The 15,836-nt window shown below is 38.6% G+C and overlaps 1 protein-coding gene across 3 annotated transcripts in view; it reads left to right on the top strand.

Moving 5' to 3' along the window:
- CPQ (carboxypeptidase Q) overlaps positions 1-15,836 on the top strand; it is a 638,038-nt gene that overhangs the window by 569,309 nt on the left and 52,893 nt on the right. For all 3 annotated transcript variants that reach the window (XM_081952159.1, XM_081952161.1, XM_081952160.1), the window contains exon 5: positions 6,437-6,548. In XM_081952159.1, coding sequence (XP_081808285.1) covers positions 6,437-6,548 — 112 coding nt within the window. The remainder of the gene's footprint in view (positions 1-6,436; positions 6,549-15,836) is intronic.

Here is a 15,836-nt window from a genome sequence, read left to right on the forward strand (position 1 = left end):
AGTGTGGGAGCATTCACAACTTCTGGAGTCAAGTTGTTCCATTGATTAATTGTTCTGTCAGGAAATTTCTCCTCAGTTCTAAGTTGCTTCTCTCCTTGATTAGTTTCCACCCATTGCTTCTTGTTCTACCCTCAGGTGCTTTGGAGAATAGCTTGACTCCCTCTTCTTTATGGCAACCCCTGAGATATTGGAACACTGCTATCATGTCTCCCCTAGTCCTTTTCATTAAACTAGACATGCCCAGTTCCTGCAACCGTTCTTCATATGTTTTAGCCTCCAGTCCCCTAATCATCTTTGTTGCTCTTCTCTGCACTCTTTCTAGAGTCTCCACATCTTTTTTACATCGTGGCGGTCAAAACTGAATGCAGTATTCCAAGTGTGGCCTTACCAAGGCATTATAAAGTGGTATTAATACTTCATGTGATCTTGATTCTATCCTTCTGTTTATGCAGCCTAGAACTGTTTTGACTTTTTTGGCAGCTGCTGCATGCTGCGGGCTCATATTTAAATGGTTGTCCACTAGAACAGTTACTACTTTTGAGCAAGGCACCATTTATACAATACTTGTGCATTTCGTTTTTGTTGCCTAAGTGTAGAACCTTACTTTTTTCAAAATTGAATTTCATTTTGTTAGATAGCGCCCTATGTTCAAGTCTGTCATACAGAATGTATGTATCATACAGAATCCTGTATCTTGATTTGCTTCAGCATGGAACATGGAAACCATTATACATAGATTAGTGTTTCTCAACCTTGGCAGCTTTCAGATGTATGGACTCTAACTCCAGGTTGGCTGGAGAATTCTGGAAGTTTTAGTCCACACATCTGAAACCTACCAAGATTGAGAAATACTACTCTAGAGGGATTGCCAGTCAAAGCAGAGAGGTTTGCTGCCAGAAAGACAAGTGGCCTAACCTGAAAAATGCAGCTTTTCCTCTTTTGTTTCTCAATCTGCTAGAACTGTTCCATTGGAAACAACATTTTGAAATTTGTAGGCACACATGTCTAATCCCACGGCAGATCACACCACTTTCTGATTCAAAATTGCCTACTGAGTAGCGTGACTCCTTTCCTAGGAACAAAATAATAATAATAATTCTCTATCAGGCAATACTTTTGCCACTTTGGTTGCCAGGGAACATCATGCTGTGTTAGTAGGGCAATCTTTCACTGTTGCTAAGAAGACATTGCTCCTCATTTAAATATAGGGGTTTTTTCCCCCTATTCATTTACAAACTAACCTATAATTCATTGCAAGACCTATGAGCATTTTCTGACATCTGTGTTTGATGAAATAACTCAAGCAATTTACACTTGTGCCAGATTATATACATATCACTTATTGTTTTGATTTTTCTCTCCCTCATTACTTGGTGTTGGATAGCTGAGGTTGTTATGAAATGCTGAAATACTATAATCTTGGTTGGGTTAAAGTTAACTTATTTGGAGGTAAATTAACTCCTTCCAGCAGTATCATCCAAGTCTCTAGGGACATGATGGCATTCGTGTCATAGGTGGCATGGGGAGCCATATCTGAGGACACACGAGGCGTTGCCCTATGTCAGCTCCAGCTGGCCATCTAATTTTCGGTCTTCCATAGGGTGCGGGAGGCAGTTTTCACCCTCCCCAGGCTTCAGGAAAGCCTCCGGAGCCTGTGGATGGCGAAAAACGTGCCTACTGGAAGTTCAGAAATGAACTTCCGTTTTTCACCATCCACAGGCTTTAGAGGCTTTCCTGAAGCCTTGCGAGGGCGAAAAATGGTCCAATGGGCCTACTGGAAATCTGGCGGCTTCAGTGAGGCAGGGGGGAGCACGGGGGGGTTGTGCATGCATCTGCAGGGGGAGGGCATTGCATTATGGGTGTGGGCACACACACACATGCCCTTTTGGCACCCAAGCCAAAAACGTTTGCCATCACTGCTCTAGGTTGTCCTGCAAAAACAGGTCCTCTCTGGTCACTCAGTTTGTGTCACCCTTAGGCATTGATATTAAGAGGTGAGAAGGGACAGAAAACCATCAACTTCCGAATCAGCTTTATTTCTAACCATGTTCTTTGATCCCAGAGAGATATAATCTTAAGGAATGAAAGAGTTGAAAAATGTAATTAGGTGATTGAGAAGGATCTCATCAATTTGCCTTCTGGGAAATCAGAAATGCCATTGCATTTGCCTTTTTATAAATGAGCAAATTTCCATGCCAGCTATCTTCTTTTTATCATCCATGACTTTCATTCAGAATGTCAAATTTGTAAGAACTGAGAGCCAGATTTTTTCAGAAAAGAGATGTCATTTTTTAAAATAAACATCTAATAGTTGCCTATTTCAGGATGGGAAGAAAGTTGGATAAAGAAGTGCTGGAATTAAAACTGTGATTGCTCTTTCATGTGACTGAGGAAAGTCCATTGTTTTTAGTGGCTGAATCCTGGTATGGAATAAATATTCTTATTTAGCCTTGCCATGTCTTGAGTCTACACCAGAATCTAAGCCTTATCATAACAGACCAAACTAAGTCAAATGTCTAGGAACTGCTTCTAAGTTTTGTATGGTTCCCAACTCAAATCCTGTGAGACTGAACAGTACACAAAAGACAAACATCCAGAATAAATAAGTCAAAATAATTCATAAAAGCATATATAGTCATAAAGGCAATCTTATTTTTTTAAAAGAATTTTATTGGTTTTTAAACATTTATAGGGAAGTGTAGGTAGATATACAAAAACTTTGGCAGCTACATCGTGTTAAAAGTAGAAATCTCTCCAAATCTCACAACTTTTACAGAAAGGAAAACAAAAAATAAAAGATAAGCAAAAACAGCATCTTGTTATACATTGTATCAACCATATGTTCAATCATCTCTTTTACCACTTTCTAATATATCAACAATTACAATAATATTTCAAATAAATTTATTTTTGTGACCTGAGCCTTTTCAATATTGCCCTCTCCCCCCTGTCCTCTGGCGGAGCCACAGCCTCTCCCTCCCTCATATCTTGTGTATTATCACCTTTTTCACTACCTCCTATGGTTTCGTCCTCTAGGAGGGGACTGTGTTTTTTAATGAAGGCCTCTGCCTCCACAACTGAATTGATTCTAATTCTGTTTCCCTCCCAGAAGATCAACATTCGTTCTGGCAATAACCATCTAAACCAAACTCCTTTATTATATAATTTCTTTGATAAGGAGGAATACTTCCTCCTCTTATCTCTTATTTTTTTCGGAATTTGTTTAAGAATGGCAATTTCTTTATCTTTATATTTTATTGGTCTCCCCCTTTGGGCTCCCAAAACCTCATCCCTCGCGGTCTTCCTAAGAAATTTAACATGGACTTCCCTTGGAACATTATGTGTTTTGGCATATTCTGAATTGATTCTATAAACCAGGTCCATATCCCACCACAACTGTTCTTTATCTCTCTTAATGTATTCTGCTAAGATTGTACACCTGGAAAAAATAATCAAGCAACAAATTTGCGAACACCTAGAAGCAAACAAAGTAATAGCCAAAAGCCAACATGGATTTGTCAAAAACAGATCATGCCAGACTAATCTTATTGCATTCTTTGATAATGTGACAAAATTAGTGGACCAGAGGAATGCCGTTGATATAGTTTACTTGGACTTCAGTAAGGCTTTTGATAAGGTAGACCATAACCTACTACTAGATAAAGTAGAAGAATGTGGGTTAGACAGCATCACCACCAGATGGATTGGTAACTGGCTGACCAACCGCACTCAACGTGTAGTTCTCAATGGAACTGCATCTACATGGAGGGAAGTATGCAGTGGAGTACCCCAAGGCTCTGTTTTAGGCCCAGTACTCTTCAACATCTTCATCAATGATTTGGATGAGGGAATAAATGGGGAACTCATCAAATTTGCAGATGATACCAAGCTGGCAGGAATAGCCAACACTCCAGAAGATAGGCTTAAGATACAGAAGGATCTTGACAAACTTGAACATTGGGCACTATCTAATAAAATGAAATTCAATGGTGAAAAGAGTAAGGTTCTACATTTAGGCAACAAAAACGGAATGCACAGGTACAGTATAGGTGATACCTTACTCAGTAGTAGTAACTGTGAAAGGGATCTTGGAGTCCTAGTGGACAACCATTTAAATATGAGCCAGCAGTGTGCAGCAGCTGCCAAAAAAGCCAACACAGTTCTAGGCTGCATCAACAGAGGGATAGAATCAAGATCACGTGAAGTGTTAATACCACTTTATAATGCCTTGGTAAGGCCACACTTGGAATACTGCATTCAGTTCTGGTCGCCACGATGTAAAAAAGATGTGGAGACTGTAGAAAGAGTGCAGAGAAGAGCAACAAAGATGATTAGGGGACTGGAGACTAAAACATATGAAGAACGGTTGCAGGAACTGGGTATGTTTAGCTTAAGAGAAAGAAGGACTAGGGGAGACATGATAGCATTATTCCAATATCTCAGAGGTTGCCACAAAGAAGAGGGAGTCAAACTATTCTCCAAAGCACCTGAGGGTAGAACAAGAAGCAATGGGTGGAAACTAATCAAGGAGAGAAGCAACTTAGAACTGAGGAGAAATTTCCTGACAGTGAGAACAATTAATCAGTGGAACAGATTGCCTCCAGAAGTTGTGAATGCCCCAACACTGGAAGTCTTTAAGAAGATGTTGGATAGCTATTTGTCTGAAACGGTATAGGGTTTCCTGCCCAGGCAGGGGGTTGGACTAGAAGACCTCCAAGGTCCCTTCCAACTCTACTATTGTATTGTATTGTATTGTATTATTGTATTGTATCCTTAAGATCTTCATCTTCTGTCTCAGGTAGGTTCTGGAATCTGAGAAAAAGGGACATTCTTTCAAGTTCCATCTTTACCATGAAGTTTTCCAATTCTCTATTCCCCTTCTGAGTTGCCTTCACCTCATCCCTCAACCCAACCATGCCCTCCTACAGTACACCAACCCTCTGTTTATTTTCTGTTGTTTGCTGCTGTATGCCTCTGAGTTGTTCTTTAAAATCTGTCAGCTCTTTTTTCAGTTCTTCTTGTCCCTTCATAATAGCCTGGAACATTTGGGTAACTAATAAGTCCTTTGAACTCTCTCCAGCCCCTTCTTGTTGTAAAAATGATTAAATTTTTGTCTCTTGGGTCATTGGGCTGGATATAGAAGAGGTGGGTGCCGAAGCTGCCTTACCCAGCGGTGGTTTTCTAGGCCCCATTTATTAAGTTCAGAGATAAGTGTAAGTCTTCTACAAAAGAAATGGCACCTGTGGAATGCGCAGCTGGGTGATGCCGAGGAGGCAGACAAGCCCAGAAGTGAGTGTTAATCCTTAGTCACAGTTCCAGGCCAGAAGAAGAAAATCAAATAATCCAAATCCAGAAAGACCACAAGACAGGGCTCCAGGAGACCTTCGGGAGGAAATAGTAATATAAAGCCAGAAATTCCTTCAAAGGTAGTTTCAAAAGGCTAATTTCATTTATAAGAGCAGAGAAGAAGACGGAAGTGGGCCATCTTGGCTCCCCCTTTCACAGGGAACCAGGGAGCAAAGCATCCAAAGTTTCCATAAGGCTTTTAAAACAGCTCAGGAATCACTTCTTGCAATTGTGATGTAAATCCTTCTCATAGTTAGTACAAGTGGGTAATTCAACGCTTTACTCTCTCACTCCATTCTGAGATCGAGAGATAGTCCAAATGCCGCTTTAACCGGGGGGGGGGGGTGTAAAAAAAAACCCTCCAATCTTGCAACTTCAAATAGATTGAATCCACAACTTGCAAAAAGCTGTTGTTCATCAATTAAATGGTGTTAAAAGAGATTAGGGCAAACTTCTCACCTCCAACACTTCTACTGCAACTTCTGATTGATTATTTCCTTCCGGAATCCATTCGGCGAAGGCGCAGGCAGCCGACAGCTGCACTATGTGCCCCCCCCTTTGCTCCCCGGCTCCTGGGGCGAGACTGGAAACCCCCCGATGGCTGCTGCCGCTTCTGGGGGCTCCAACAAGCCGTCCTATGGCAGGTAGTCCCTCCAAGACCCCCTGTGCTCCTGAAAGGAGCCCACCGGAGAGACGAGCAGTGGACGTCAACGTCAGTCACCTCCAGGGACCGGAAGTGATCTCAAAAAGGCAATCTTATTGAATGTGTATAACTAAGCTGTTCTTGTCAGTGAGTTTCACAATATATACCCACTAACTGAAAGCTTGTAGAGCCAAACCTTCTGTATTAAAAGTAGTAAGAAGTTAATGGATATCCTTTTGCACTTGAAGTCCTTGTTTATCATAATTTCCCATTAGAACAAAATGAGGGTCACAATGCACATTCTAATTACACTATCAGAGTGTTCACACTACCAATTGTGGTTCACATTACTGGAATTACACCTGGTGAAAGAATTAGCCTATATACTGTAGTTATCCTTGAACTGTCTAATTCAGCTTTTCAGATAAATATTTTTTATTTCATTAGGTTGTACTCATTAGTGGACACCTGGACAGCTGGGATGTGGGTCAGGGAGCAATGGATGATGGTGGAGGAGCATTTATATCATGGGAAGCATTATCACTCATTAAGGATCTTGGTAAGTATCTATATAAATAGTATAGTGCTATAATGCTTATGGAATTATCTTGCTTCTTAGACTTCCTTAACTTTATTTCTGGTAATACATTTTTCCAGAATTTCCTTCTGGCAGTAGCTATTTCTTTAGGAACTGTAGTGTTTTTAATTTTCAAACATAGCAAACATTTCTTATTTGTTCGATTCGTGGTTTAGGAAAATCCAAAGCATCTGTGAATATTGAAAGTCCTATTAAAAATAGTTCTGACAGTAGTGCAATTTTATTTGTTGAAATAATTTAAGAGCATGTCCTATTTGTTTGTAATCTTTTTTTTTTTAGTGCCTGGTGGTCCATGATAAAAACAGTTTGTAACACTATTGTTGACCATAAGTCTAGTTTCTGACTGTAAAAGATGGATCTGACTGTTTGTTGACAGCCATGTTTGTACCTTATCTTTTCTCAAAGTAGTTTGATTAAACAGTTTTGGATGATAAATTAGGCTATGGATAAGCAACGTAACATTAATCCTATGAGTTGGATTATAAAGGCTGTAATACCTAATGTCCATAACATTTAGAAACTTATTTTTGATCTAACAGACAATGAATAGCAAATTAATATTATTATTATTAATAATAATATTACTGATTTCACACAAAAAGTGAAAATTTGTTTTCCCTGTATTTCTATTGTTTGGTAGTGAATTACTGCAGTGCAAGAGAGGGGGAAGTCTGGAAATAAAATATTATCACATGGCTTACAAGTGTTAAAATACAATTATTACAAATATGGTCACAGAAACTGCTGTGGTTAAACAGCAATTAAGGATTGAAATCTTTGGAGTTCTCTCACAAAATTCTCAACAGAATGAATGGCCTGGGTTAGAATGATGTTATAAACAGGAGACTTTTTCAGTAAATGCACAAAATGAATGGAACAGTGGTCGGATTCAATTTTTTTTTACTACTAGTTCTGTGAGTGTTGCTTGATGGGCAGGGCATGGCTTGGTGGGTGTGGCTTGGTGGGCGTGGCAGGGGAAGGATACTGTAAAATCTCCATTCCCACCCCACTCCAGGGAAAGGTTACTGCAAAATCCCCATTCCATTTCGATCAGCTGGGACTCGGGAGGCAGAGAATAGATGGGGGCGGGGCCAGTCAGAGTTGGTATTTACTGGTTCTCCGAACTATTCAAAATTTCCACTACCAGTTTTCCAGAACTGGTCAGAACCTGCTGAATACCCCCTCTAGAATGGAAGTATATTCAGGTCCCAAATCCTTTTGGTTCAAAGCTCAGGGGATAACTAAATGGCCACTCAAAATGAAATATGACTGCTGGTATATGAATCTGGATAAGTTTGTACACCCCTGTTCTGGACTGTCAGTAGAAAGTGTGCCAGTCACAGAATCATAGGAGGCCATTACCTCTATTGATATTACACTTATGAAATAGAGGTAACAATAATGTTGTAAGATAAAGATATGGAGATGAGGAGGTGAACAGAGAGATGGTATATTTTTCCACCACCAGTTTTCATTCCTTAAAAGGAAATCTTAGTTTTATTATATATATATATATATATATATATATATATATATATATATATATATATATATATATATATATATATATATATATATATATATATATATATATATATATATATATATATATATATATATATATATATATATATATTCTTCAAATCATTTCCACAAATAAGGGTATTGCCATGATTTTAACAGCTCTAAGAAACTGAACAGTGGTGGAACAAATAAAAGATTTATCCAAGAACCTTTGCCCTCAACTTCATGATTCAACAGAACACAAAGTAAAAGTTATTTACCTTGCCGCTCATTGGATAATATTCCGTCAAGATTCTGCACAACTAATTTAATTTTAAATACAAGAAGCATTTCTAATGAAAATCATTCTGAATCATGGCAGCTATTGAAGCTGGTAATTGCCAATACTACTGAAGTACTCACCACTTTTTTAAAAAAACTTAGCTACATAGCAGGTTCAACAAATGCTGACATTAGTTGAAGAAGTTAAATAAAATGTTAGGATTGAATCTGAAAAGCATTGTTTATGCACTAATTCTAAGAGAAATACATTATGTACAATGGGAAAAGGAATCTGTCTCCTGGTTTGTCCAGATAGTTAGATAAATAGACAAATGGGAGATAAAAAGTCAGAAAGATAAATAGGTATCTTCAAATCTTTAAATAAAACTGAGCTGAAGTATCTCAGAGGTATCTTTGCTGTGTTCATAGGTCTAAATAAAGACAACAAATGTAGAAATGTGATCAATTTGTTCCCTCATGTTTTATTTCTACATGGATGAAATGCGAAGAAACCTGCATAATAAAATTGAGGGTTTTCTTCATTTAAAAAAAAAGCTTATAATTATAATGAATTATAATTATATAATGATAATATATAATACAGTATAATACAGTGATTTTGCTTTTTATTCAACTTCATTATTTTTGTAACCTTATAGCTAACCCTATACAATGAAAAATGGCTCAATAAGCTAAATTGACACTACAGTGTTAGAAATTCCATTGTGCTTGTAAACAAAATAATGGAAGAGGTGATGTGTATATAAAGATGTGAATCTAAAACCAACTATGTGTTCAGCATATGGAGCCCATTCTTAAACCTATTCATTTTAGCTTTATCCAAAATTATTTGTTTACTAACTGCAGGGTACATATGGAATGGCCAAAAGCTTTTTGCTTTCCATGCTTTGGCCTCTTTCATCTTCTCATGTGTTTTTCGGTTTTCTTCTTGATCTGCTATGATTCATTCCTGCTTGTTACTGTCGTCACTTCTGGGTACCCTCATCCATCCATCCATCCATCCATCCATCCATCCATCCATCCATCCATCCATCCATCCATGTCTTCCAAGTGACTTTGAGTGGCTTACAAAGGTTAAAACACAGAAAAATGCACCATACATAGCCCCCACCATCAATTGGATGGGTAATAGTCCCATTCACAAAAAATCCCAGACAGTTCCATATCAATTAACAGAACTAATCTAACCTCTGACCTAAATGTCTGGGGAAATCCAATATTCCAGATAGTTTCTACAATCTAGAATTTGGTGATCTTGTAGAGTAAATACAAGATCACCAAATTTCTTTATCTCTAAAGAAGATAGCAAGAATCAGTTTGGTGTAATGATGAAAGACACGATATTAGAAACCAGGATACCATGAGTTCTAGCCTTGCCTTAATCATAAAGCTAGTTTGATTATTTTGGACAGTTACTCTCTCTAAGCCCTAGAAAAGATGCAATGGCTAACCTTTTTTTAAATATTGCCAAAAAACCTGTAGAACCTGTCTAGACAGTCACCAGTAGATTGACTTGAAAGCATCTCTCTTACACACACACAAAGATAGCATTGGAGTGAGCTGTCAAAGGGCATTACACTCAGCTGTTATTTTTGTAGAATATAACTCAGTCATCCCATGAAATTTCCTGAAAGATGAAGCATATCAGATCTAGCTGTCTAAGGGTAAAAAAAGATCTCCTGCCTTAGAGAAGCACACAACTAGGACAATATCTGGAAAGGCTGTTGTCATTTTCCTGTGCTAGAGATCCAGAGGTCATTGACATTCTGAGAAACAATCTCATCCTGCTCCATATTAAAAAGGTATATATAAGAATACTGCCCAGAAAGTAGCCAAGATGTGTAAGGAAGTTAAATTTTCTGCTTGGGTTTAAAGAAGGAAAGGAAATCATAAACGTCTGTAATTTGAATTTGAAATAATTGTAATTTATTTTTTTTACCCTCATTCAAGCCACATGTCTAATGCTGCTTAAGGCAAATGCATGTCCATTTAAAATTTCAGCAGAATATATCATGGGTGGTCAAAATGAATTATTTGTCATCTGTGGGTACCCTGACCATTGCAGAAAAAGTTTTAATTATGGCAGTTTTGTGTATTTTTATTTGTCATGGAGGAAATGTCAAGGCCAAATCATTCCACAGTACATCATTGGAACCATTTTAGAGAGTTTGCAAACTTATTTTTATTGTGTTCATGTTGTTCCTTTGTTTGGAAAACTGATCTAAACCTTTCACATTTCACTTAGTCACACTGGCACCCAGATGGGAAGTGTTCTTTTTTTTAAAAAAAAAAGTCATACCAATAGTTAGGCTGAATGTACCTGTGCAAAAGTCAAAGGAATAAGGCCATGTCTTTTAATTCAGATTCAAACTATCAGATTTAGATAGGTGTTTTTCCCCCCCTCTACTACTCTGGCTTTCAACAGAGGTTGGAAGAAAACCATGTTTTGAGTCTGGGTTGAAGTTCCAACTCCTTAATTACAGAGGTCATTTTACCTCAGGACTGAGTGTCCTGGAGATTAATAGCTGCAAAGAGCATTCATCTTTAGAGGATGCTTTCTTGGCAGCAAGGTGAGGGGATACATATCACAATGCATCTTTAATAGAAACCGAACAGAAAATGGATACAAAATGAGAGGACCATACTTGGGGATGAAGTCCTTCCTTAATTATTTAACTTCCAGAAGTGCTTTTGCATGTCTTTACCTATGAAAGGTTGTGTTTCTCACAACACTAAATGCATTACCTGCATTAAGATTCTTCTGCTCCAAGCGTGAAGTGAATAAGGAGGCAGCTTCAGTGCCCTTCATTGATGAGCTATTTGAGTTCTCATGTTGTCTTTTATAAATTAGTGGCCTCAAACTGTAGGAAGGCTGCTGGGAGTCAACATAGCGGAGAAGATGTTTACTAGAATAGAAGGAAAGATGTTCCTGCTAGGGGCATATCATATCTGTAGTATAATATTGGACGAAGCCCAAGAGTGGGAGAAAAAACACAGTTTCAGTGTCTGATTTTGTGAATGTGGCCACCTTAGTTTTTTGAATTTGTGAATGCTTTTGCAAAAGTTTGCACTATGATTGTCATGTATTTTGACATACATTTCTCAACATAGGCAGATCAATCAATTAGAATAGAACTGGAAGAACCTTGGAGGCTTTCTAGTCCAGCCCCCTGCTCAATCACCGTGATGGAAGATAATGAATTGGTGGTTTATATTTCTGAGTCACATTTTACAGGTTCTAGGTCCAGACACATTGACATTCGTTATCAAAACACAAAGCAATTAGTTAAGCAAGGTTTTGTTAAATTGCAATATGTGTCTACACATGATTAGATTGCTGACATGGTCAACAAACCACTTCCAGCAGCTCAACACGAGTATCTGTGAAAGAAGATGTGCCTTATTTGATGATTTGATGACATCAGCTCAACTAGCAAAAGAAGGAGTGTCACTGCGTTAATTGTTTGCTAGCCGTGCTGAAGATGTACTGCGCAGGTCATAGGCCTTATCTGACAATGATTTATTGTGCATGCTTCTTAACACGTTTCTTAATACGCCACACATTCCAGAGACTTCTGATCTTCGTCTGCCTACCGGAGAAGGTGGGCAACAATTGCTCTTGCCAAAATGTAACAATTAGATAGATCTGTTTTTATTTTATTTTTCATATTAAAGTTTGTTTTAATTAGAACATGTTCTCGGGTTTTATTTTCGCTTTTTCTGAGGATATGCTGTTAGGAAAGCTGACGGTCTACACCTCATTAGCTCAGGGTGAAACTTCCCCTGACAGAGACCCCGTATAACATTTCGGACACGTGACTGTCCAGTCTCTTCTTTAAAACCTCCAATGATGAAGCATCCTCAACTTCTGAAGGCAAGCTGTTCTACTGTTTAATTGACTGACTCTTTTCTAGGGAGTTCAGCAGTGATATACAAATTGTCACTATATAGTTGAGCATGGATTCTGCACCCCTGGTGAACATGTCATGATGTCCTGGTGCTGAAGGAATTGCAGTCTTTTCATTCACCTGTTTAACTATACTAGATAGCTCTTTGTATTCAGAAGCAGCCATTGCCACCATTGTTTTATCTCTCTCTCTTTGCGTGTGTTTGCAATTATATAAAAATGGAGTTTGAGAGAGAATCGGGTGGGATTCCACCGCTTCGGACTGGTTCGGGCAAACCAGTTCACTCCGACAATCAGATGTGCCCATCTGCCACCTCTGATTCGTGCGGCAGAGCAGATTGCTGCATCTCAGCTGTGTTACTCCTCTGAAGTAATGCGTAAGCTAAGATTTCTTTAAACTGTGAAGCGCGCAATCACCGAATCGGTTGTTAAACTGTCAGGAACCCACCACTGGAGAGAATGTTATGTGAGGCATCAAAGTAGATGAAGTTGGTGTCACAGAGAGGAAGAGAAAATTATATTAAAAGTATGAATCGAATATAAATGTCTACATTTCACTCAGAAAACACAGGAACATAAAATACAAGCAAAATACAAGCAGTTTCACTTTCATTTCTCGGCTAAGCCAGGCTCCTTCCTGTTTCCTTGTTGCTCGCGCAGCAAATTTCAGAGTCCAAATAGCTCTCATTGGCTGACTTAGTTGCTATGCCTATTTATTGGCTGACCATGTTACCATGTGTCAGCTGAATACCATGGATGCTGGTGGGCAGAGGCAGAATTTTTTTCTTCTTATTTTCCTCCCCCAAAACTAAGGTGCATCTTATACTCCAGAGCATCTTATGCTTCGAAAATTACAATATTTATATGGGGTAGGGCTACCATATCTATAGGGTATATAGGTATAGGGTTTCCTGCCTAGGCAGGGGGTTGGACTAGAAGACCTCCAAGGTCCCTTCCAACTCTACTATTGTATTGTATTGTATTGTATTGTATTGTATCTAGGGCTGCAACAATCCTGATCATCACTAGATGGCAGCAAATGGAGTTTTGTATGGTGTTAAATGACATGATAGTCCTTTGTCTCCAAGTATGGCAGTGGGATGATTTCATTGAGGGCAAGTCAGGGTACTAAACAGGCCAACACATTTGTCATAAGGAAGGCAGTTGTATATTTGAAAACTGAATAAGAGCCGGTTGCATCATTTATTTGCCTATCATCTCTCCAGGTGCCTGATAAAAATGCTTTGAGGAGTTATCTAATCAGAAGTTAGGCAAGATTTACTCCCCCCCCCCTTTGATGTTAGGTTTCAATGCCAGGATTTATATGTTTTGGACAGGGCATCCCATGATAGCTAGGGAGTCAAAATCAAATCCACTTGGAGGGCAAAGGCTGGAGAGGGAGTAGAAATTCTTAACCGTCACCAGGAGTCAAACTAGACTTGAAGGCATCGTTTTCTTCATTTTCCTTTTTTAGTTTGCAATAGCCATTGTCAAGCTGAGAGTTCAAAAGTTTAATCTTCTCGCCTCTGTTGACATCTTTGTCTTAAAAACATTCTCCATAGCACCTTCACACATTGTTGTTTTTTCCTCTCAAAGAGCACAGCTATTGTCTCAACACCAATTACTCTCAAGTGTACTCCTAGCCTTTTCCAGGCTTATGTCTATTCCTGTCTATTAATCTTTAATTGACTGATTACTTTTCTAAAAAAGTAAGTTGTCCAGGACTAAAAATCTTGAGCTTGTCTCTTGGGATATCTCTTTTCCCTTTATATGTCATGTTGTTTCTCAGATGTATCTTTGACATTATAACCTAGATTATTTAATCAAGTGCCTTGAGCCTGCAGGAATTTTATTTATCCAATTTTTTATTCATTTACTTAATAAACCCATCTACATGTGGCTGCCTTTGAAGAGCATTCGGAAACTTCAACTGGTGCAAAATGAAGCTGAATGGGTAGCAAATGGCACCAGACACATGGTATGTGAGGTGTGGTTGCTGGTGTGTTTTCAAAATGCAGTTCAAGGTCACCTTAAGCGCTGCATGCGCTTGGCTGACTTGAGGGAACACCTTATTGCAAGAGTCTGTTTCTGTCCAGTTTGATCTGGCGGATTGGACACATTGCACATGCCATCAGCCAGCATGTTGACTGATGGAAACTAGAAGATGGGCCTTCTCTGCTGTAGTCCCTGCTTTGTGGAACATTCTCCCCCTCAGATTAGAATAGCCCGAATTCTGCTGGCATTTCATAAGACTTCGAAAAATTAGCTATGTATCTTGGCCTGGGGTCAGAATGGCTTTACTGTTAGTTGGTTACAGTGGTAGATTCCTACCGATTCAAACCGGTAGTGGTTTGGCGGCCTGGGTCGCTGGAACTGGCAACGGCACCATAGGTGCTGCCATCTTGTTTTTCGGTTCTGTGCATGCGCAGAACAATTTTTATTGTACTGCGCATGCGCATGCAGCACCCATCAAGTGTGTGTGTGTGTGCGCACTGCACCCATGAGCGAACCGGCAGTAGTAGCTGCCGGAACCCACCCCCGGTTGGTTATCTCGGCTTCATTTCTAGATGTTTTACTCTTACTGTTTTTAATTATTTTACAGTTTTAGAACTGTAAGCTGCCCAGTTGGTGAAAATGGATGGCTATAGAAATGGAAAATGAATGAATGAATGACTCCAGCCATTTCACATACATGATTCTGGGTAGCTAACAGTTTAAAAACAGAATCAAACATAGTACCGTAAAAAAAAGTTTAAAAACCAAAAAAATAACAAAATGAAACAGCGCCTGAAAATCTTAATTAACACAACCATGAGCAATAAATGTGTTCCCTAATACTATCAGAGCCATCCTTAGTCATGCTTGTCACTGAGATCTTCCTAACTAAGCCTTGAGAAATGGTTGTCTTCCTTTCTGGTAAAAACAACATTTTACTTTACAGTATAAATTTAGAAAGTTGGATTGCATTGTTAGAAAGAGAGGACTCGGCTGGAGTTTTTCCACTGACCCAATGAATTATCACAGTAATATTTGTGATTCTGAATATGGTGGGAACACTTTTATTTATTTATTTATTTATTTATTTATTTATTGCATTCCTTGCATAGATTTATTCTTGTATCTGACACATGAGGCAAAGGCTGCTGTAATAAAATAAATGTCTAAATGTGTAGCTACTGGGCTTTATTTTCTGCATGCAAGTTATAGATAGACTGGGGCATTGCCATAAGGTGGTCTTTAAAAGGTGTCAAATACATTTCCACTCAGACTGTTAAATACTAGCAGCGTTCAAGGAATTTCCTATGCCTTGTGAAATCAGATCACTCCTTTCACCATCAACATGACCCCCGAATGGAAATGACAGGAGAAACTACCAAAAGTAAATAAGCAATCCTCATGAAACATGTCATATGCTTACTTCAACTCTTTTAAATGGATTTAAAAGAAAACAACTCATGGATCTGTAATGAAAGAAAGTAAGAACTTCAAAAAAAAAAAAGATGGACCAATTCCATTTGTTAATCTTATTTGTCTAA

Source organism: Natrix helvetica, assembly GCF_964273705.1.
Source record: "Natrix helvetica genome assembly, chromosome: 4".
Classification (NCBI taxonomy): Eukaryota; Metazoa; Chordata; class Lepidosauria; order Squamata; family Natricidae; genus Natrix; species Natrix helvetica.